This window comes from Anolis carolinensis, chromosome 4 (genome assembly GCF_035594765.1).
Source record: "Anolis carolinensis isolate JA03-04 chromosome 4, rAnoCar3.1.pri, whole genome shotgun sequence".
In the NCBI taxonomy this organism is placed as follows: domain Eukaryota; kingdom Metazoa; phylum Chordata; class Lepidosauria; order Squamata; family Dactyloidae; genus Anolis; species Anolis carolinensis.
In genome coordinates this window covers 187,811,731-187,836,246 of record NC_085844.1, presented here as the reverse complement: position 1 = coordinate 187,836,246, position 24,516 = coordinate 187,811,731, and the positions used below count along the sequence as shown (strand labels likewise).

At 40.4% G+C, this 24,516-nt stretch overlaps 1 protein-coding gene across 3 annotated transcripts; it reads right to left on the bottom strand.

Annotated features, from left to right (window-relative positions):
* Nucleotides 1-6,565: 6,565 nt before the first annotated feature.
* LOC100555266 (potassium voltage-gated channel subfamily A member 2) lies at nucleotides 6,566-23,908 on the bottom strand. Of its 3 annotated transcripts, none has more exons than XM_062978392.1 (2): nucleotides 23,843-23,908; nucleotides 6,566-21,164 (listed from the first exon to the last, which is right to left on the bottom strand). In XM_062978392.1, the coding sequence occupies exon 2, from the start codon at nucleotides 21,017-21,019 to the stop codon at nucleotides 19,520-19,522; it is 1,500 nt and encodes a 499-aa protein (XP_062834462.1). In that variant the 5' UTR covers nucleotides 21,020-21,164; nucleotides 23,843-23,908; the 3' UTR covers nucleotides 6,566-19,519. The 3 variants fall into 3 exon arrangements, with proteins under 3 accessions (XP_062834462.1, XP_008107656.1, XP_062834461.1); XM_008109449.3 differs by lacking the exon at nucleotides 23,843-23,908 and adding an exon at nucleotides 22,382-23,177; XM_062978391.1 differs by lacking the exon at nucleotides 23,843-23,908 and adding an exon at nucleotides 21,785-22,357.
* Nucleotides 23,909-24,516: the final 608 nt, after the last annotated feature.

Genomic DNA, 24,516 nt, shown 5'->3' with positions numbered 1-24,516 from the left:
GATGCAAACTGGTCGCTACTGTAACATCCCAAGAAATGAGAGATTCTGTGTCTGGGGAGATCAAAAAGTGGAAGACATTGAACATTTTTTGATTGACTGCCCAGCATATGCCGAACATCGACACAGATATTTACATCCATTACTATCTAACTTTAGGTCTCCCAACAGAAATGATCTTCTGACAGTCCTCTTGCAAGGACAAGAAAGATCCACCATAATTAGAGTCAGCCTCTTTACCCTGAAAGCTATCAAGAAAAGAGCACATTTCCTGAAAGAAGAAGAATCAGGAAAATAAGATTTTGCCAGCAAACAGATGGTCAGCTGCCTGTCCTCCCATCCTTTTCGCCTTGTTTTTATTTATGTTGCACTTTGAAATGGTCATATGACTGGTCAAACAAATAAATTATTATTATTATTATTATTATTATTATTATTATTATTATTATTATTTTATCTTCCTACTGCCATTTCAACTGTTCTTTGCCGAAATTCTGGTAAAATTACGACATAGGCCATTCACACTATAAAACTATAGGGCTGTGATTTCACTTCGCTGCATCCTATGGAGTTCCGGGGTGTGCATTTAAGAAAGCTGTTTTGCAGTTCCAGTGCGCAACCAAATTGTAAACCCCAAGATTCCATAGGATGCAGTTCTTGTAGTTAAGGTGGAACCAAGGTGCTATAATTGTGCAGTGTGTGCTTTTTGGTATGATTGTTCAATGTTTCTTTGTGTTTCTAGATGACACTAATAGAGACATTGGACACCATTGCTCCTTAGCTTCTCCCCTGTTCCCCATCTTATGTTATTTGTGCAAGGGGAGTTATAAGTCCCTGCAACGTGATTTCTGAGAAAATACTTCAATGACCTGATCCTTCTCTAATAAGAATAAATAACCACCACCATTACCAGTGTCTTTGAACTTTGCTGCTATCGCATACCTTTTCAGATAGAATCCTTGGAACCATTCTGTTGTGAAAAGATAGGACTTCAGCTATCCTACTCCTACTATGTTGCTAAGAAGTTTAATTCTATATGATCAGGATTCCAAATCTTCCTATAAGATCTCTTCTGAAGGAAGGAATAGTATGTCGCCATGTATTTACAAGAGACTGAAAACAACAGGAAGCACTTTTGTTCGGAAAGATATTATAGCTCATCATAGCACTGCTATTGATTTGTTTGTACAGCATCAAGAACAATACATCATTTATTCAATAACCAGCTATTATTCTTTCAGGAAGCCTCTGTTGAAAATAGCCCCCCTGTTGCATTTCTCCCTGCCCCCATGTTTTGTTTTGATCCATTATTTTTATTCATTTCTAGGACACTCTATCATATAATTATATTCCAAGGACAATACAAAGCAAATGCAAACTATTTACAGTGAAATCTAGACTTGAAGCATACTGTCATGTGCACAAGCATAGGACTGCAGCATAAAACACTATAAACGGGGTAAATAATCTGAACAATAATTCAAACTAGCAGCATTAAAATAATTTTGGCTCAAAAATTAAATACACAGGAAAATAAAAGGTTTAACTATTAGCAGTTATGAGAACAAAAGCATAATAGGCACTGAGCAAATCACTGTGACAAAATAATGTCCAAAGCACATATCACAATTGAGAAGGTACTCTCCACATTTATCTCCTATCTGAAGGCAAAGATGCACAGACAACATCCTCTGACAATGTTCCCGTGTATTGACAGTATGGAGTGGAACCTGGAAAAAAATACTTCAGAGGGGCTTGGATATTCCTAGTTTAATTCCAACTAGAGACTATTGAACCAGTTGGACTAATTTTTCTGTTGACTCACAATGCATCAACTTTTAAAATCTATTCCAGATCATATTAACAAATATAACTGTGGCCTTGTACTAAAATTCCCAGATTTATCTATCCCAATCTCATTATTACTTGCTTGTAGAAGTAGTTTTTCAACCTCTGATGTAGATATAATCATTCCTTCAAGTACTGTGATGCCAGGCCTGATAGATAAGCCCCAGCATTTTTTAATTGATCTCAGAAACAAATCAGGTACCACAAGATATTTTTAAAATGATGTGACATATGGTCTCTCACCTGCTACTCCTAGAGAGAAGCTTTCCTTCTGTGTTTTGAAGTCATTTCTTTTTATAGTTTTCAAAAGAAACCCACATGTACAGTAGAATGGAGTCATTTCATCTGAAGGCTACCAAACCATGGAGAATATGGCTTGTTGGTTGTCCAGAGAAGGATATACACATTTCAGTTGAAAGACTTCCAGGGTCTCTGAGTCGCTAGTAAAACTTGAACCTTCACTCAGAACCTGCACTCTTCGGTGATGGCAGTTTCTCATCAAATACCCTTTCCACAGAAGCCTGTTTGGTCACTGTATTGTTATCTTTCAGGGTTAAGAAACCTTTCGGGTCTCCTAGACATTTTAGTTTTCCAGGTGAGTGTAGGTGCAGCACAAAAAATAAATGCAATCAGTAATGAAAACTAAATAAATAATTATGAAAAATGGGATTTCACTGGAACAGCAGAGAAGTTAATGTAGTCAAAACTATGGCTCGGGTTTCCTGTAATACAGGTTGAATATCCCTTATGTAGGAATCTTAAATCCGAAATACTCTAAAATTGAAAATTATGCACATGGATGGCTGAGATTGTGATATCTTTGCTATTTGATAGTTCAGTATACACAAACTTTGCTTCATGCACCAAATTATGAGAAATATTGTATGCAAAATTTCCTTCAGGTTATATGCACAGTGTGTATACAAAACATATGAAACATAAATGCATTTCATATTTAGACATGGGACCCATCTCCAAGATCTCTAATTTTGTGTGTGTGTGTGTGTGTGTATGCAAGTATTCAAAAAAAAAATCCAAAACACATGTTGTCTCAACCAGTTCTGATAAGGAATTCTCAAACTATAGTGGCAAATCACTTAAAAACCTGATCTTTGAGAACAAGGTAGATGAACTGATGACAATCATTCACCTCTTTGCAAAACCTAGGTACAAGGTAAGACAGAGGCACCTGGACTGTATTTGCTTCTTAAGCCCCGTCCTTATAGTTAACAATGATAAATGTTGCCCTTTGTAGTATATTTTGTAGAGGGATGCTCTCCATCTGTTATTTATATTTGTTTGTTTGTTTATTCTCTGAGGATTTGCCATGTGCCAGATTTTGGGTTTTTCCCCTGGCAGCCTTATAGAAGGCTACTGCCAGGATTTTAAGAATATATATTGTCAGCCTTATAAAATTATAATAATTACCTATGTAGTTTCACTTATAGAGGCTGAAGAAGACCTAGCAAGTTGGCATACGCACAATCCAAGTTGCCTGTAGTAAGTATTAATCATGTTTGTCATATATATTTTCATGATTAGGGTCTCAATGTGGTCTCTCTAAGGTGTGTGTGTGAGAGAGAGCAACTATCCCTTCTTCACTTATATTGTAGAAAAGTTACTATGCACATGTATTGTTACTGTTAAGAGAAACTATGGTTATATGGTCCAAGAAAACTAGGAGATAGTTGGAGGTGACACAGTCTTACTTCCTCCAGAGGGAAGAGAGAAACTCACTTTGAGTGAAAAAAAAACATGAGCATTTGGAGAAAGACAGGCTTTGAAAGAAAGAGATAGTTAAACTGAACTTTATGAAGATGCAAGAGTGTCTTTTCTGAAAATGGTTATCAAGCAGTAGTATTTGTTGTCTGCCCCAACTTATGTTCAGTGAGAGGTTGGTAAGTTACTTTTTGGCCTATCACTTCCATAATTTACCAGCTTCAAAGTCAGGGATTATACTGGTCGAGAAATTCAAAAAATCATAGTCCAAAAAATTTAACTTACTATGCTCCGCATTCAGCTTCTATCTATATATATAAAAGGGTAATGAAATTTCGGCCTAGGACAAAACAACAAAACTACACATCCCAGAAACACTAAACTTGGCAGCACAACCCCTCATCCATGCCTCTACGTTCATACAACAAAAAGAAAATAAAAATAAAGTCCTAATTAGAGGGAGAGGAATAATTGTTTTTATCCAATTGCTGCCAGTTAGAAGGCTAAGCTCCGCCCACTTGGTCTCCTAGCAACCCACTCAGCCCAAGGGACAGGTAGTGTTAGGCCTCACTTAGGCCTCTTCCACACTGCCTATAAAATACAGATTATCTGATTTGAACTGGATTATATGGCAGTGTAGACTCAAGGCCCTTCCACACAGCTATATAACCCATTTATAATGGACTTGATGTAAGGTAAAACCTTTACCCTTTACCTTAACTACCACCAATTCCTCTAAACTTTATTTCTCATACCACCATGCTTCACCACAGCAACGCGTGACTGGGCACAGATAGTATTAATAAATAATATTAATATTTGCAAAATGCCATAGGCCTCCATGACCTCATTCCAAAGGAAACTAAAGCAAAATAAGAACTTCTCACCATTTACAGAAGTTGAGGTGAGTGTAATCCACAAAATTTGAATAATAACAACAACAACAATTCCAATCAATCTTCCTCTTTTTGGAACCCTTCCAGTATGTTAGATGACTACTCCCACCATCCTGTGCAACCTTTAGTGTGGGCATACTAATTAATGACAATGGGGATTGTAGTCCAATGGTGGATTGTGGGAGGCAGATTTTAAATCCACAGATTGTAAGGTAGCTTGGAAGGAAGGGTAATCATCTAGGTCAGCGGTTCTCAACCTGTGGATCCCCATGTGTTTTGGACTACAGCAGCTCCCAGAAATCCCAGTCAGTTTACCAGCTGTTAGGATTTCTGGGAGTTGAAGGCCAAAATATCTGGGGGCCCACAGGTTGAGAACCACTGATCTAGATAGTTTTGCTGTGTTCAACTCCAGATGCTACTGCGAGGCTCCCAGGTAACGGAATTTCATTACTCTAAAATCTTTGCTGAGATGCATGTGAGAATCAGTAATAAACCAATAGATCAGTAATAATCATGAACAGGAAGTCATCTTTTTTTTTGAAAGCCAAGAATTATTCAATCCAAAGTTTCTCTTTAGATATCTTACACCATATCTTTTTGCCTTCTCATTTTTGAAGAAAACAAGACAAAACTGAGACAGGAAATGTTGATTCTGACTTGCACAACTGTATCTGAGAATGCTCTCAATCTCTTCAATTTCTCTCTCTGCCCAGTCCTTGCAGATTATATTGAAGGTGAAGAGTGAGCATCATGTACATGTTTGGGAGTTGCACTACTAGACCATATAGACCAGGATTTGAATCCCTGCTCAGTCATGGAAATTCACCTAAGGCAAGTCATATTCTGACACTCTTAGGGGAAGGCAAACCTCATCTAAATAAATTTTGTCAATAAACCCTATGATAGGATTGCTATAAGCGAGAGTTCACTTGAAGGCACACAACATCAATAACAATGAGATACAGAAGTTGCTGGGTGGAATTCATTCTGCAGATGTATCTTTCAACAGAACTAGGAAGTCAACAGTCAGCGGAGGAGGGAAGACAGCCTTGTCATTCTTTTGGGCTTCCAAACATGACACTTCATTTAAGCCTGCTTTATGTGCAGAGGGGCTCAGCTTTGGTTTTATAAATTCAACTATTTTCAACTCTACCCACAATTTTAAGGAAAAATGAAATACATTTCTCTGTGAGAGTTAACAAGAGACAATCTCATCTTACCTGACACTCCATGAAAATGCCACTGTAAGCCCAGTAATGTTCTCAAAACAAGTTAGTTAATTTAAGCAGTGCAGCTTGTGACCTTCCAGATATGGTTGGATTGCAGTTCCCATTTATCCTTTTGTGACAGTGCCAATGGTAAAAGATTGTCCTCAGTGATGATGCAACAGAGTTTTGGAGAGGAGAGGGAGCTTCACTGAGGGTAATCCAGGGAACACAGAGCCTCCTGCAACAGTAAGGAGGCTTTCACTTCATTTGGGAACGGGGGAGGACTGGGGGTAGAGAGGCCAGGGAAGCACTCTCCATGCCCAGCCATGTCAAACTGGTGTCGGCATGCTTGGCCTATATGGCCAATGAGGTAGATTTTTGCAACCATGTGTGACCACGATGCAGTGCCAAACTTGCATTTTTAATGCTGGTCCATCCTGCATTTTGTGCCAAGTGTAGAAGGGCCCTAAAACTCACAAGGACAGAATAAGATGAATGGTCATTTTGAAGGAACCAACATTTCAATGGTCTTTTCCCATCTTTCCTTTTATTCAAATTTCAGATGCGCTTTTTGTGGACTACAGCTTCCACAATCTCAAATTAGCGTGATCAGTTTTATTGTATCGCAATTGGCAATATTGAGGACCCCTCTTCTTCGCATGGCCAGCATTGTTCTCTATCTCAGATCTTGGCACCATTACATTCTAGAAAAGAAACACTTTGGGACTCTTATAGGCTGCATATGAGAAGAATACAATCATCTCTATTGCTTCCAGTAACTAGCAGCAGAAATATTTCAGAGCAAACAGAAAGCCATAAAGTGGATGGATAATACTGTTGTGGTGGAGGGAGATACAAAGAGGTGTATTTTCAGCATACAATAATAATTTGACTTCATCAGCTGTCAAAAGTTTATTCCTCTTTTGTTTTCACACACAATGTATGTCAAAATTAATTCTCAGTAATATGCCAGTTTAATTTTAACGCGTGTTGATATTTACAAAAATTGGTGGAAGAATTGAGTATGTACACATATGAGCAACCAGACAGCAAGTCCCCAATTGGGAATGGACAATGTATATTTGTATGTACACGTATACACAAATAACTATCCCTATATACAGACAATTCATCTTATTGACAGGGAATAGCTCAGCTCTTAGTGTCCGTTCGGTGCTGAGCATTCCTGCAAATTGTCATTAACAATGAACTATACACATTGTGCAATTTTGATACAGCTGGTGTCTAAATGTTCATCAAGCAACACATGGTTAAAAGATTTGACATTCCCATGAGTTCTCTTTCTTTCATGTCCTCTCACCATTATTGGTCCCATTCTTCTAGTCACCATGGAAACAAAAGATTCAGTTCCATGGCATCTTTGTTATGAGTCCTTCTTGGATTTCCTTTTCTTATTGATTATCTCAAATTAGGCAAACACACACTTATTTGATCCAAGATCCTCTTTTCTTTTGCATTTCAAGCAATAATTAGTAATATGACTTTGAAGGACATCTGCAATATCTCAGGTAACGGGGAAGCAGGTGCAGCTGGCTAATTACATTCCTCGCACTCGGTAGAAAAACAGCCTTACAAATCTTGAAATAATACACACAATTTCATTACATATTTACACATACACATAGATTTCGGAATTAAATGCTTAATAGCACAACATTAGACATCTCATAGAAGCAGAAATGTACCCGAGAAGATCAATGAGAACTAAGGGATTCATTTGCCAGCTCTCACCTTAAGGTCTTCCATTGGCCAAATTATGGAAAGATTGGGGACCAGTGTCAGTCAGGATAGTTTCTTCAAAACCTAAGCTGAGCTTTGAACTATGTTTTATGTTCATGATCCTGCTCATGAGCAGCAGAAACTTTGGAAGAGAAGATTGGGGCAGGGGCTGTTGATTGTGTAACATACTTGCTAGTTTGAAATTCACTTTGTTGTTTTTGAGTGCCTTCAAATCTTTTCAGGTTTCTGGTGACCCTAAGAGAAACCTATCATGGGGATTTCCTGGCAAGATTTCTTCGAGAGAATTTTGCCTTTGACTTTCTCTGAGGCTGAAAGAGTGAGGCTTGTCCAAGGTCACCCAATAGGTTTCCATAGCTGAGCAGGGAGTCAAACCCTGGCCTCCCGAGTTGTACTCCAGTACTCAAACCATACACTACTCTTAGGTTAATAGAATAGAAGCTCTTCCTATATGAGAAGAGGGAACACTCCAAACAGACAGTAAAGTATGCAAAGCATTGCAGGGGGAAGAAAATCTTACAGTTTGGGTGGAAAGGGATGAGGACGCAAAGTACATGTGCTTTGTCAAAACTATTTGAGGATCCTACTGTGCAGGACCCTGAGTGAGGTCAGTCAGCCATGAAAGGCTCTTTGGGGTTTTGTGCTTGAAAGAGGTCCTCATCCTTTTGCTCCAGAGTTTGGGAATGTAAAACTCCCCAGAATGGCCATGCTTGGCTGGGGCATTCTGGGATTAGAGTTTGAAGAAGGGACTTTCCCAAGCTCTGTGAGTAATAGAGAATCATATAAAAGACTAGGCAACAGGCTTTGTTGTAGAGGGGAAGAGAAAAGTCTTGTGACACCTTCAAGACTAACAGTTTCCTTGTGGCATATGCTTTCCTTGGGCTGCTGCCACTTGGGTAGATGCATGTGGCAAAGTGGGCTCTGGCCCAAGAACATTAATGCCACAATACATTTGGTAAACATCATTCTGCTGAGAAGCAGGAAAGGATTCTAGAAACTGAAGAGGAAAACAGGAAGAAGTATGTCAGTTATGAAAGCAGATTTCTCCTTTGGGGGGGACCAGGCATCATCCTACAGCCTGGCTACTTGAATTTAGCATCTTTCTAGAGTGCTAGAAACCATCTCTTCTCTTTCTAACCTCAACAGGTATGGAATTTTAAAAATTGTGCTTGGAGTCAATGTGTTCCTATTCTCTGAAAAATCACCCTGGCCTTAGATGCACCTTTGTTTGTGACTCCTCTCGTTCTCCTTTCCCCTTAAGACTGGGCAGTTGCCCTTTAAATATGTATTAAGCTTTGCAACACAGCTGGTAAATGTGTGCCCTACCCAGGTATGATGGGACTGCTACATCCATCAGCACTGGGCAGAAGGACAATGGGAATTGTAGTTCAGTGCCAACTGGAGGAGCACACATTTCCCACCACTTCCTCTTTTGCAAAGCATTCACTGAATTTTGGGGAATCCTGAACCTACAACCTAAATGGAGGTCACATTCTCAACCATAAACCTCACTAGCAGAATGGAAACAAACTAAAGTAAGGTAGTTCTTTTGATATTCAAGATAAGAAAATGACAAGCAGTTTAAATTTGAAAGGTGTACTGCAAACAAACAAATGCCTTAGCTCATGATTTGGCTTCACCTGCATAGTAACATAAATAATAGGGGATGGGACCAAAACTGCAGACTTCAGATCCAGATCAGAGTTCACAAACACCCCCAAGGGAGGATTTTGTTTCACTTATTTGTGAAAAAGGAGAAGAGGGAGATCAGTATGTTTCTTCTGTGTTGGAGAATGGTTTGGGGGAGAATCACATTACAGACAGCTTAACCTTGCAAAAATGACTGGATCTGTAGTGAGATTTGGACCCCCTACTATTCTATTGCAAGCTCCAGGGAGAGGAGATTTCATCAGTAAATTCAGTAGCTGAGCCATGAACAATCTGCTTATAAAGCATGACCTTCCTTGAAGTAGTTCTTCCAGTTCTTTCACCTTTCTTCTCTAGGTTTATATGCACAATATCTTCATATTTACACACCCTCATGCTGCATGCTCTTAACACCCATTCTGGGTATAGCACAGTGTTATGAAGTTTATAGAAACAATGCAAAAGATAGCTGCAGAAATATGTACATCTATAGACATTATTCTAACAGCTCCAATGATATCATGGAAGTTGACTAGGTCTTCATCTTCCTCCCCTAAGAATGCATACTTTGTTCACATTTTTTGGTAATTATTGTATAATTCACTGCTATTCACGATAGTTATACTTTTGTGTTTCAAATACACATCAGCAACAAATCCATTCTCTGGTGGAAGAAGTGTATTCTTGCAAGTATGCACTATAATAAATCCAATGCTGGAAAAATACAGTATTTTAACATTAAGCTTACAATTGGGGACAAAATGTGGCATATTTACTACTAGGAAAAGACAGTCTTGAAAGTCCCTCCTTGAAATGGTGTGTTACATTTTAATTTTCTGTTCCACTTAGAAAATACAAGTCCTTCCTGTATCTAAAATCAACATGATTCAAATTGGATGTTGAAAATAAGAACATTTTCTTGTTGCCCCACATAGAATTAACTGGTTGTACATCCCACTTTTAAAAACAACCCTGACAATGGATATGACCAGAATCTCAACCTAGAGCCCTCATTCATCCTTATTTGGGTGATATAGAAGAGAATCCAGTGAAAAGTCTTTTCACCTGATGCCCACATTGTTTGTCTTCTGGTCTAATTACTAAGACAAAAACATTCCTATCAATCAAATATGACTCAATATTAAGGCTTTTTCCAATGATAGCAGATGGCTTCCATATCAATATGATGGTGGGTCTACTGTGAGTTTGGTGTGAACTGTAAAGAGCCTATCCATGAGGGATAAGGTCCAACACTTCAGACAGCTCAGATGAAATCCCACCATGGATTTGCCATCACACTGATATGAAGACCACCAGCCATTACTGACTTTTGGAGGATTTCACATTATAATTCACACTATAGTTTCATGGTTGTAGAGAAATGAGTAGATAACATGATTTTCTGCTATCTGAGAGTAATGCACCATTGTGAACTACCTTCATCATTCTTGCTAATGCTAGAGGAGCCTGAATGTTTTTGCGAATGTTAGAGGAGCACTGAATATTCTGTCTATCTGATATATTGGCTTATGAAGAACAAAATTTTAGCTTGCTAGCCAATTGCAGCCATGATTTTGAAGTCATAAACTAGGAACATAACCCTGGTCAATGCATGAGCTACAAGAAGACAGTGGAATGGGCCTAATGAGGGGGAGGGCAGGGTTTTTTTTTAACTCTTTTAAAAAGCCAAAAAAAAACCATTTCAGAGAGCTGCAGCACACCATCCCAGACTATTCTATTCTAGTGCAAAGTGATTGTCATATCAAAAATGGGATCTTCTAGCTGCCGTTTGAAATGGTGTAAACCATTATTCCACCACTTCAATGTTCTTTCTACTTTCACTCTCCATGTGAGCCAAGCACCACTGTACATATGCATAAAACCACAGCACTGACACAGAAGATAGAGGTTTCAAGAGACTCTCAATGTAGAAGTTCAAAAGTGAAGAGAGGAAAGAATGAAAAAAAGCCCTAAAGTGAAGAAAGCTGAAAACAGTTCAGTGATGTGATTGTGGAGAATGATAGAGAATGCTAACTGAATGGGGAGGAAGTGACATGGAGTACAATGGCTAAGGGCAGGAATGACTGACTGAAACAATGAACAGAAGCATTCCAAACTACAAGATTTTGTTGCAGGTCTCCCTTGATCTCTTCTCATCCTGTTGCACATATAACCAAAGACAAGATAAAAGAGGATTCAGGTACACTCATATTATGCTTGGGCCAGGATTCAGCAAAGTTTTGTCCAGGAGTGTTTCCTGAATGTCAAAACTCAGCTATAGAAATTGTGGGAAACCGAGACTAAAGAAGAATGGCACTAGTGAATACACACAGAGTGCCCTGAGTAAGAACCGTCAAATTCCTAGGGCTAGGGACAGGGCATTTTACAGGAATCATATATTATAAGGACTAATACATTTTCTTGTAACAGATCCAAGATATGTGGCCTTTTTACACTACATAGTTATAACGCCATAACTCTATTTTAATTGCCATGGCTACCTCATATGGAATGGAGCCCCCGATAGTGCAGTGGGTTAAACCATGGAGCTGCTGAACTTGCTGACTGAAAGGTCGGTGGTTCGAATCCAGGTAGCAGGGTGAGCTCCTGCTGTTAGCCCCAGCTTTTGCCAACCTAGCAGGTCAAAAACATGCAAGTTTGAGTAGATCAATAGGTACCGCTTCGGCGAAAGGTTAACGGCACTCCATACAGTCATGCTGGCCACATGAACAATGCCGGCTCTTCAGCTTAGAAATGGAGATGAGCACCAACCCCCAGAGTTGGACACAACTAGACTTAATGTCAAGGGGAAACTTTTATCTTTACCTTTACCTCATATAGAATCCTGGGATTTGTAGTTTGGTGAAGCACTACAGCTCTCTAACTGAGAATTCTTAATGGCTTTGAATCTCCAATCCAAGAATGACATAGGAAGCATAAAATGGAAGCATAGTGTAATGTGAAAGGGCCCTAAGTTAGTATATCAACAACTAAATTATATGTCAACACTTTTTTACTGCCCTCCTTTTCCTTTCTCATTTTAAAATCACTCTCCTATCATTTCATCCACTTATTGCTTCCTGAGCTGTCCTTTAAAAACCTGGAGTAATGTATACAAAGCCACTTCTCCAAATTATAATCAACCTGTTTACTGTAGCAGAATTTGGGGGAGGAGTGTTACTGTAGTATATTTGGTTTGCCCATACATAATTCCTGCTTAATTTTTGAACTGCCTGGGAAGACCTTCTGAACTGAGGTCATCTTCTATTTTGCGCAATGCTCCTCCTGCTTGGGAAGGTATTCAGTAGCCTCCCCAATAGCCCCAATGATGCTTTCCCATTAGTCCAGGCAGGGTGATGCAAGAGGCTTTTGAGGCGCTTGTTTATCCAAGGCTAAGCTCACAGAGTGCTCTTTTCATGCTCATCAAGGATATTCGCTACAAGTGTACCCTTGACCCATGAATAACTTCTCCACAATCTCATCAAGCAGCACCTACTAAAATGTTCATGGATTGCAATCTGAACACCGCACAGGCAAATCTCACAAGATGAAGGTGTGAGGAAGCCCCTGCTTTAAACCTGCAGATCTTGCCATCCTTCTTTCAGCATTCATCATAATGCTCCTGTCTTACCATCTGCTCCTTCCCACCTGCTGTGGGCTGCAGCTTCAGCTCTGCACCACAACGTTCTGCAAAGGTATACATGGTTAAGAAGAGAGCTCTAGCCCTGTTCTTGGGCGAGGCCAGATTCGTCATTGAGTTGTGCTGCTGGCTTCCAGCTGCTGCGATAACAGTTCAGATTACCAACACAGTGTCTGGGCTGCAATATGATAGGCAAAACAATAGCACATTAAATTTAATGTACAATTAAATGTGCCCATTTGACCTTGCACAAGAGAAGGGTGCAACTTTTTTTAGTATCTCCTGCTTGTTCTTGGCTTCCTCTCTCCCTCTGCTCTAAACAAGATGTCCACAATGGCTCAGTCCTAAAATACCATACAAGTTATTACAACTAACATACCTCAGTGGAGATGGTGACAGGATTGGGCTGTTTTTATTGTGAAATGCCTACACTGATGTACTATTATAAAAATTCCAGCATCCAAAATTAAGCAATGGTTGATATTCATAACCTGAACTTATATTTAGGTTTCCTAGTTCCAAGGTGGCCATTAGTTGTTGTTTGTTTGAAGCATGCAAATACAGCAGGCACTCCACATTCACTGAGTTTAGGTATGCAGGACCCCCACAAAAGTGTGAAAACTACAATTAAAACAAATCCCTTTTTAACATGAGAGGCTCTATGGTTTCTTCTGCCAGAGATTCGTAGAGAGAACACCTCTCTCAGTCCTTAGGTCCTCATCATGATTCTGTGTACAACTTCTGCTAGGAGCTGACCATACAATCACAATGGAGGACCTACAAATGCCTAGAGAAATGTTCTCTCTAGGAATCTCTGGCAGAAGTTGACTGTGGAGTCATGTTGGAGGGCTGAGGGATTCCTTGAGAGAACATATTAACCCGCAAATAATAAAATCTGCAAAAGTGAAACCTGTAACTGTGTTTAGGCTGACTGAATAGTGAAGGCCCACAAGGTAGATAGATCTCATCTAGGTCATCTGCTAGGGTTTCCTCTTAATGGGTTTGATGGGCTATAGCAGAGAAAATAGGAATGCTCCATGTCCAGCAGCCCAGCCTTACAATCCATGAGACTATTGAGAGCCTTTTTCTTGTAATTTTAATCTCTCCAGAAGGTGCAAATATTCCTGAACAGTAATGGTCCTTTTGCAAAGTCCCTAGATTGGTAGGCTTCAACTGTGCCACCTAAGAATATCAGAACCCAGACCAGGTTAGATACAGTTTAACCAACTGCAAGTCACTGCCAGCCACCATCAATGGGATGGGATAGGCAGTAGATCAAGAGCTGTAAGAATGCATCTAAACCACCATGAAATACATACAGTAGAGTCTCACTAATCCAAGCTAAACGGGCCGGCAGAAGCTTGGATAAGCGAATATCTTGGATTATAAGGACTGATCAAGGAAAAGCCTATTAAACATCAAATTAGGTTATGATTTTACAAATTAAGCACCAAAACTTCATGTTATACAACAAATTTGATAGAAAAAGTAGTTCAATACGCAGTAATGTTATGTTGTAATTACTGTATTTACGAATTTAGCACCAAAATATCACGATATATTGGAAACATTGACTACAAAAATGGCTTGGATTATCCAGAGGCTTGGATAAGCGAGGCTTGGATTAGTGAGACTCTACTGTAGTTGTATAACTATGTTCGGTTCTATGACAAGAGAAAAGTGGGATAAAAATAAAATAAACTCAACCTGCAATTCATCTCCTGCCAACCTCCTAGTTAGTTAGTTCTCCACTGCCAGGTTTCACTTCTGTTTTCCCTCTTCAAGATGCTCCTTTTCTTAGATACTGTCCACTCATTTGGTGGAAAATAAAGCTGACACTGAACTCACATTGTTGCACTTTGGCACCAATTCACCCTGAATATTGCTAACTTGCCTTGAGAGATAATTAAAAACTATCAAATCATGGACTATGCAAGATAACTCTAATCCAAGGGTGAAGTGCTCTGAAGAAAACATGGATAGTGAGCTGGCTTTGCTGTAAATTACCACCACGTTAGCCTTGACCTACCGGAGCCCCGGTGGCGAAGTGTGTTAAAGCACTGAGCTGCTGAACTTGCAGACCAAAAGGCCGCAGGTTCAAATCCTGGGAGCGGAATGAGCGCCCGCTGTTAGCTCCAGCTTCTGCCAACCTAGCAGTTCGAAAACATGCCAATGTGAGTAGATCAATAAGTACCGCTCCAGCGGGAAGGTAACGGCGCTCCATGCAGTCATGCCGGCCACATGACCTTGGAGGTGTCTACGGACAATGCCAGCTCTTCGGCTTAGAAATGGAGATGAGCACTAACTCCCAGAGTCAGACATGACTGGACCTAACGTCAGGGGAAAACTTTACCTACCTAGCCTTGACCTATGGCAACCCTAGGCATGAAAGACCTTCAAGGCACCTTTTCACATCAATATCCTACTCAGGTCCTGCAATCTTGGAGCTGTGGATTCCTTAACTGTCCATCCACCCATAATGCAAATTCCCCTTTTCTCCTACTGCTTTCCACTTTACCAAGCACCATAAACCTTCCTAATGAGTCATATTACCTCATGATATGACCAAAGTACAACATAAGTAATAAGTATCAATATGTAAAAGGATAGGATTAAAAGTTCAAACTCATTTTAAGAGGAAGATAAAGGGAGGCATGAAAACAAGTGTGGTCTGGAATAATGAAAAAGTATAATGGTGGCAGAAAAGCAAGTGAAATTCAATGAAATGGTGTTGGTAGGATACAGCCAAATGTCATGGTAAGAATGAGCACTTTATACCTCTCTCTATAGTGTTTGGTTTCATGCTCATAATTCAGTAATGAACCTGGGCCTGACAATAACTATCCCCAGTCACGATGGAAAGCCAGTAGGTTTAACTCTGGTCCCCTTGCTCCCTGGGGGCCCTGTGGAGTTTGCTCCATATTACATCAAGACTGAATCCGGGGGAAATCCCTGAAGAAACATCCTGTCTCCCGTCCCTCCTACAGTGCATTTTTGCATAGACTGATTTGCCCTAATCTACAGGACAGGCAGCCTGTCCTGCCTAAACCTTTAAACAAGTATATTTCTTCCTTTATATTGATGGAGGGGCGGAGAGGACAGAATATTTTTAGCCATGGCTTAAGGCAATATGAAGGATTATTCCATCCCTGCTCACTGCAATGAAAGATATTCCAAAATTAGCCTTTGAAATTCATAGCATACTTGAAGAGAAAGTAATTAGAGATGTAATGTCAAGCTATTCCTTTGTCAGCATTCTACAAGAAGGGTACAAGGCACTATGAGGTTGGCGAACCTAAATCCTGCAATGCAAGCTCCAGGACTATTAATGAAGTTTTAAGGGTACTAAAGTCCCTTCAGATCATATACTGTTAGAAAGGCCATCACAGTGAGCTTGCTTGTTTTTTTCTTTATATATGTCAGTGTAGTTTGATGTTTTTTTTAATCTTTATAGCACACACTGCAGTAATTGCTAAAGAGGAAAGAGAAGTTCTTTCCTTGGCATGGGGTGGGCAGTAAGGAAGTAATCTAAGAAATTTAGGAGTTTAAGTACAATAATTTAACATTAGGATTGTAAATCCACTTTCATGAGGATTAGGACATAAAAAGCCAATGAAAGTGGAAAAAACACAAATTCAAAAAACCACTATTTTTTAACCTGAGATAATACCTCTCTAGATCATCCAGGTGACTTTATGTTCAACCTCACTGGAAGATGACCATAAAATTATCCTGCCGACCTAGAGATATCTAGAGAGATGTTCTCTCTAAGAATTCTTAGGTCTTCCAGCATACTTCTATGGCCAGCTTTTGGCAGAAAGTGATCAGAGAGTCACCCTGGAGAAACAAGAGATTCCAAGAGAAAAACATTTTAATGAAATCCATGAATTATCAAATCTGCAAAACAGGGAGGACCAACTCTATATGTTCCTTGCTCCAGCAAAAGACTGGACAAAAGACCTGGGCAAAGTACTAGTTTGGCACATAGTTGTCTTAGCATCTTCTTACATTGAGACTGTTGTGGTATTCATTTACCTCTTGATGGAAACACTGATTTCATTTGGAACCAATATACACATCCAAGATGGCTTGCTAAATTGAGTGGATTTGGATGGAGTTCACCATATGGTCAAGTAGGCTAGTGATCACTTCAGCATGTATCCGCCTTACAACTCAATCTGTATCCTTCCCCACTCCCACCTTGTCCTGCAGAGCTGCTGAAAGTGAGCGTAAGTGGCGAAAGGAAAGGACCGAGCTAGATGCTAATAAGTTGGCTTTATGATCAAGCCAACTCTGAAACCATTCTTTCCTATGTGCTCAATTCAGTGTAAAGCCATCTGTTAGGGGCACTTTGACTGTGTATTCCTACATAGCAGTGGGTTGGACTGGATGGCCATTGTGGTCTCTTCCAACTCGACAAGTCTATGAAAACATCTCAGTTCACATTCTCACTTTTGTTTGTGAATTGTTGATCTTAACTAGATTCTTCCACAATGAGGCAAAATCAGTACTGGTAAGCAAGCTGCCCAAATGGATGCTTGCAGGATCCAGCTGACTATATATCAGGGTGAATTTGAGATGTAATATAATAAAACTTAATAATAAAACTTTATTTGTATTCCGCCCTATCTCCCCAAGATGTACTTCCTTATCAGCAGAGTTGCTTACTATTCTAGAGTCTATATGTACTATATAATTTACAAAATAAATAGGCAATGAGTTGGATACAAATTTAGCCATATGCAAATAAGCTGGCAGCAACAGACTTCTTTGCCTCTCCTTCTTGAGGCAACCCTTCTAGCTTTCTTAAAACACTCTGAAAGTGCAACTGATGAGAAAAATTGGATTTTGGTCACAGAGTTTTTCTTGTTTATTTCAAATGCAACTTTCCTGTGATATTGGTAGCAAAATGGGCCTCTCCTGAATCTAGAGAATTGAAGCTACAGTCTGCCAATCCAGGACAACAATTTGCAAAATCTGTCTATTGCTATAGTCCACTTGCTCAAAAACAAATTCTGCTGCCATATAATACTCTATTGACTGCAGGGAACATATGGACCTCTGGACTTTGTTGGACAATTATGCCTAGTGCTCTAGCTAACATATCTAGTGGTGAGGGAATGACCAGAACTGCCGTCCACCAAAATCTGGAATGTGTCCACCTCTCATCTAGAAGGCAATATGAACTCTCTTTAGTCTAAGAACATTGGGTTCACCATATTACAAAGCTACCAACAGAAACCTAAACTCCTAAGCCATGCATTGCACACATTCACATAAAATCAACTCTTCAGCTGTTGTTGACAGCTGATTGAGCTCTATTAAGACCTATTTTCAAAGGACAAATTTGGCCACACCTGAATAAATTACTTTGGGCTGGCATTATTGCATAAACCCATGCACTTCCAGAAGCGACATTAAATATTTGAAGCCAGATAAGATCCAGGTCACTACAGGTTCAGATAAACTCTTCAACACTTCTCATCTTAGTTGCAAATTTCAACTAGTCTACATTTTTAAGTAGCATGAGCAACCTCTGTGGTCTCTGAGCTTATATATTTGTATACCAAATGTTTGCATAACATTTGCTTGACATTATCATTCGAAGATCCTTTAATCATAAACATGCCCAAATATTTCACTTTCACTGGTCAGCTGTAAATCTCAGATAATGATACCAATTATTAATTAATTACCAGTTATTCCCAACATGCAGAAGACAAGTGGGCACTTTTCATTTCATCCTCTTCGATGTGTACATTCATGCAAGCAAACACTTGCCTTGCTTATCAAATTTGTGTTCAGCATACATCATTCCCAAGCCTATTGCTTTTCCCTCCCTCGTATATGTTCATTACTCTCCTTCAAGCCACTGGAGAATCTAGAAATACTACAAATAGGTACACTCTATGGTCTACTTAAGAAAATAGATAGATATATATTTGTATTAAATATTAAGTTCCATGCAACAAATATCCATGCAGCTGTACTGTAATACTGGTTAAATTTCATTGCAGTATAAATATATTCTAGGCCACAGCTTAGTTGCTCCAGCATTTGAAACAAGATGCTTTTCAGTTCGGAATATGTCAGTGACCCCCAAACCAGCAAAAAATGCATGTGTTATTATAAAAAAATGTCTCCAGGCTCTTGATGTATCTCTACCAAAGCAACAAAAAATGTCCTACTAAACAGTGCCTCCCGCGAGCCTTACACTGACATGCTGCAGTGGATGAATCCAATGCAGCATTTTTGGTTCAGAAGCATGACCCTGCACAGCATATTCTCCCTTTGGCATTTCTGATCTGGAAATCTGAACCTTAAAGTAATTTGGACGGATGTTCCATTAATTAAACTATGCATGACCTTTTGTATAATTCCTGAAGCTTGAAAGCTAGAAGTATAGTTGCATACTATTTCCTGGGGATATATTTTTGCATGGATTGAGTTCTGTATTACATGATACATATCTTGTTTGCATTTGTTCATTATTGTGGTTTGCATGGGGAGATGTTTTCTCTTGTTTTTCTCCAATGCCTTTCATTTGATAATGTGACATGATTTTGTCTTAAATGCTCCATATACTCAAAAATCTGTGTTGGAAAAGAAAAAGTTGCATGAAAGCTTTTTGAGCATCAAATGTTAAAAAGAGTCACTTACACAACTATTGCTTTCCATGCATAACCAGTACATATTGTAGAACATATTGTATTAGCTACAATGCAAGGTATTATGCAACGTTTGCAATTGTTCCACTTTTTAAAATATATGTTATTAGGTTTGTCTTGCTTTTACCCCCTCATCACCTAGACATCAGTTAGCATTTTGGTTATATTCACATAGTTTGTGTTAGCTAGGGTGCAATTGGCTGTTTTCAAGTTCTCCTCTCTAAAGTCCTCATTGCTATTATTCACTCCTTCTTGTATCTCCATATAATCAGACTTACTAATAGTGGAGGCACTTCTGCTTTTCTTTAGGTCAGGGGAAGAAGGGATCTTTGGGCAGCTGGTAACTTGCAAGTACTGTGCTTGCTCCTCTCCCTCTGTCTCGCGGTGATAGAAGTAGTTGAAATTGGACACTATAACCGGCACTGGTAAGGCAATTGTTAATACACCTGCAATGGCACACAAAGAGCCAACTATTTTTCCACCTATGGTTGTGGGGACCATGTCTCCATAGCCAACTGTTGTCATGGAAACCACGGCCCACCAAAAAGCATCAGGGATGCTGGGGAACTGAGATTCACTCTCATCAGCCTCTGCAAAGTAGACAGCACTGGAGAACAGGATGACACCAATGAAAAGGAAGAATATCAAAAGGCCTAGCTCCCTCATGCTGGCCTTAAGGGTTTGCCCCAGAATCTGCAATCCCTTGGAGTGTCTGGAGAGTTTGAAGATCCTGAACACCCTCACCAGACGGATCACTCGAAGGATGGCGAGAGACATTGCTTGCTGGCCTTGTTGGCCATCTTCTGGTTTATCAGCCAGTTCTGTTCCAAGGGTAATGAAATAGGGAATGATGGCCACAATGTCAATAATGTTCATAATGTTGGTAAAAAACCCAGCTTTGCTTGGGCAGGCAAAGAATCTCACCAGGAATTCAAAGGAAAACCAAATGATGCAAAGAGTCTCAACTATAAAGAAGGGGTCTGTGAATGTGGTTGGCTGATGAGACCCCATCGTGCTGTTGGGGTAAAGGCTTGAGCTGCTACTGCTGCTATGCATGTCTTCATTCTCATCCCGGAACACAGGCAAAGTTTCCAGGCAAAAGCTTACAATAGAGATTAAAATGACCATGACAGAGACAATTGCTATAATCCTGGCAGGTCCAGAGCTTTCTGGGTACTCAAAGAGAAGCCACACTTGTCTCTGAAACTCATTCTCTGGTAAAGGCCGTTCTTCTTCCTTGATGTAACCTTCATCCTCCCGGAACATCTCCATAGCTTCTTCTCCAAGTTCATAAAATCTAATCTCTTCTGAGAAGATGTCCAAGGGCACATTGACAGGCCTCCTCAACCTGCCACCCGATTGGTAGTAGTACAAAATAGCATCAAAACTGGGTCTGTTACGATCAAAGAAATACTCATTCCGGAGAGGATCGAAATATCTCATTCTCTTTTTAGGGTCTCCTAACAAGGTATCTGGAAACTGAGCAAGTGTCTTCAGCTGTGTTTCAAATCGCAGTCCCGAGATGTTAATGACCACCCTCTCACAACATTCATGGTCAGTTTCTGGGTTGTAGGTGTCCTGAGGGTGACCAGGCAAAGCTGCTGCTTCATCTGTGGGGTCTCCAGTAGCAACGGTCATATTTAGGCCTTTAATCTAAATGTTCCTGAATGTCTGGTGGTGGGATGAGGTTCACAGGGGTTCTAATATCTGCTGGGAGGGTATGCACATGGGCTCTGAAGTGGCTCATGAAAGCGTGGAAATGAGATCAAAAAAGCCTGCCCACCTGAAAAAAAAAGGAATAAATAATGTGAGCGTTTCCCCGCACTTTCTTAGCAATGCATACAGACACAAAAGCAGACATTGTTTCGGTTGATTTTAATTTCCTTCTACTTGGTGTGACCTTTTAAAAAATTATCTTATCTTCCCACGTCACACCATTTACAGAATATTTAAAGATGCAAGAAGAAATGTAGAAATCACTTACAATTAGCGCATCCTGACATGTTTTCCCCAACAACCAAGTGAAAGAAAGAACTTCAAAGATTTTGTTATTCATTAAAGCATTAAGATCTCCCCATGCAACACCTGGGACTCCTGCATTCACCTCTAGGAATACCCCAGGGGCTCAGTTATAGAGTTAAGCATCAAACACTCTGTTGCATCAAACAGAACTTGCACACTTGAGGTGATGCTTTCTTGATTCAATCTTTGAGATGATTTGTCCAGTTTGGCTGTTCCCACCCCCACCCACCCCCCACCCCCATCGCCATTCCCACTCTGAGCTGTTTTTAAGTTTGCAAGTATTGTCACCATAGCTCTCTTCCCTTGCTGCATTTCTGTGCTGAAGCACCTCTCTTACAATTGCCTAAGGAATAATAGCAAGTGAAAAACAACTCGCATTACCTGACAGAGGATAACACAGTGTCTTTCGCATCAATTATCTGACCTTAGAGATAAACACAGAGACTGGTTTCCAAGATTCCCATAAGTTTGTTGGACAACATGGTGAGTCATGATGAAAGAAAGAAAGAAAGACAGAAAGACAAGTCTTGAATGTGGAAGGTGTATCTAATAACAGGGTGGGGAATGGCCAGAAGATTCTTCATAGCTGTTGAAGTCGCTTCTTCAGGGCAGTCTCTGACCTGAAAGCCTTCTGTATGATAGTAGGAAGATACCATACTCAGCAAAAACCCGATGTCCCCAATGTCCTCAAGAGGTGTGACGTTGCCTGGAAAAGCAGCCTTAAGATAGAACTGGAAGGGCTGTACAACAACATCTGCAAAGACCCAGTTTTCAAATGCAGCCTTTCCCTCCCTGAGCTCCATTGCAGTCTGTAGCTATACTGTATGAAATGTGCAAAGCATTTGTGGCAGCATGAAAACAGAGTCCCGACCCTCTCCATTCTCTCTCTCTCACACATGCACACACACATGCATCCACACAACACACACATACGGTGTCATATATTGTTTCAAGGTAGAGAAGCAATAATCTACACACCCTTCCTCCTTTGTGTTGTTCACGCAGCCCGGCTGGCGCAGGCTCCTCCGCAGTGTGGTCTCCCTCTCCCCTGGTCTTCCTTCTCAGCAAAAGAAGCTGCCTGCCACACAGAGCTCACCCAGCTGCAGCTGGGTCCACATCAAAGAGGCACTGGACTTCATTCTGTGTGCAGGACATATCCCGAAAAGCCTTGGTCCTATGCACCTGAAGCATCCCCCATGTGGGTTCAAGGGCTCAGCTAGAAATCTCCCCTGAGATTCCCAGCATCTCAACACAATGCTGCATTGCCAGCTGTCCAGCCTCTGGCTTGGTCTAAGTGGAGGCTTGGTCCCCTGACAGCCACGGGAGGCTATTCAGTTCTCTTCTTGGGTGTCTTGTTTTTTCCCTCTTCTTGTTGCTAAGCCCAACCAAAGATTTTTTCCTTCCCCAAGAGAGACTCCCTGGCATCCCATTCTCAGCAGCAGACAGCCGCCTTCCTTACCCACTCACAGTCAGGATTCAAGAACTAAAGGAGGGGAGGCAAGTGAAATACCATCTTTTAGTCTGAGTACCTAAGACAGAGATTTTTCTAAGCACCTAACCTGTTATCCTTCTCCATGCCCTACACCAACACCATCCTTTCAGGCTTGGTTTCAAAGGCTCCTTTCACTGGATTTTCCTTCTGTCTCCTGATTCCTAGCCTCCCTTCTCCTTATGCATTAGAAAAATAGTACAACCCTGTCAAAGCTTGCAGCCTTCAACTGCTATACTTAACCCCTGGTTTACCAAAGCAAAATCATACAAGGTTATCATATGGTCCTTTCTCTCCTCCCCCCCTCCTCCTCCCTCCTCCCTCCTCCTCCTTTGAATTGCTAAGAGAATCCATCCCCCTTGGGCTCTGAGGGTTTTTAAGGCAATATTTCTGAATGCAAAATGAGAAGTGTCATTTACAACCATCCTTATGTGCACAAAAATGGAACAAAACAAAATAAACCTTGATTTTTAGACATGCATTTCCTTGGCTCAATAGAGCACGGTTTCAAGATGTTTCATTAGCCAAAAGGAGGAGATGGCTAGAATCTTCAGGCAGGTTAATTTTTATTTTCTCTGCGACATAAATTTCCACATCTTAATCATTATGGAAATGTTTATCACACAATGTTCACAGTGCCATCCCAGCTTAACATCTATCATGCACTTCCCTCCCCCTCCTGCCTATACCATTTTTCAGCATTTCATGCATCCTTGTCTTACATTGCATGGAAAGGAAGAAATGTTTGGTGCTTCATGCAAAGGAATTGGATAATAAAGATTTATCGGGGTCCTTATAGGTGGTGGTGAAGCACATCAGGTAAATGCATGCAAAGGGGAACCTGGCTCAAGCCATAACTAGTGAAGGCATGTGGCATTCCACATGCCACAGAGTGCTTAGTATAATTTCCAAAGGTGCATGCATGAAGGAAAAGGCCATATTGGATTTACCCTTTTCAATCCAAATATGAAGAATCCACTTTCACAGTTTGTGGCAAACCTCTGTTTAACAGGGGGGGGGGGAGTAGAAGGTGAGAAGCTCCCTACAATTGGTTCTGCAGCTAGGCATGCAGCGAATACATAACAAGCTTTCAGTGCTGTGGTGCCCCTCCTTACCTGCAGATACAGGAAGCTAAGCTTAAAGGGGACAGAGCTTAGAGACAAAAAGGAGATGGAGAAAGAACTCCACAATTCTTCATAACAAACTAATTAACTAGAAAAGCTTGGCTGTACCCCCCCCCCCCCCCCCGAAAGGAATGTTCTAAGAATCATTCAGCAAGAAATCTGGTTATCTGTTGAGATCTACTGATGTTGTATTACTGTAACCTCTGTCTCTTATATGATGTTGTTGAAAGCTATTAATTAACTTGGTAAAAGCATGGAAGTGATAGCAATTCTGTAGAGAAAATATCTTGATCAACAGCTTTAATGGGGAAAGTCTATACCTAGTGTTGGCCTGTCAGGAGCATCCCATTCCACAAAGTGAAGGCAAGAGCAAGTCCTTATGATGTCACAGAGCAAGACTATCAAGGGTTAAGTGGGGATGAGGATTTCATCTGGGGTATCCGGGTTAACCTGGCTAACCAGATAATACTGCAACCTAGAATAATGGTACTCTCCACTTT

Bases quoted from the DNA above. Each gene is read 5' to 3' on its own strand.
- LOC100555266 (XM_062978392.1), bottom strand. From the start codon at position 21,019: ATGACCGTTGCTACTGGAGACCCCACAGATGAAGCAGCAGCTTTGCCT.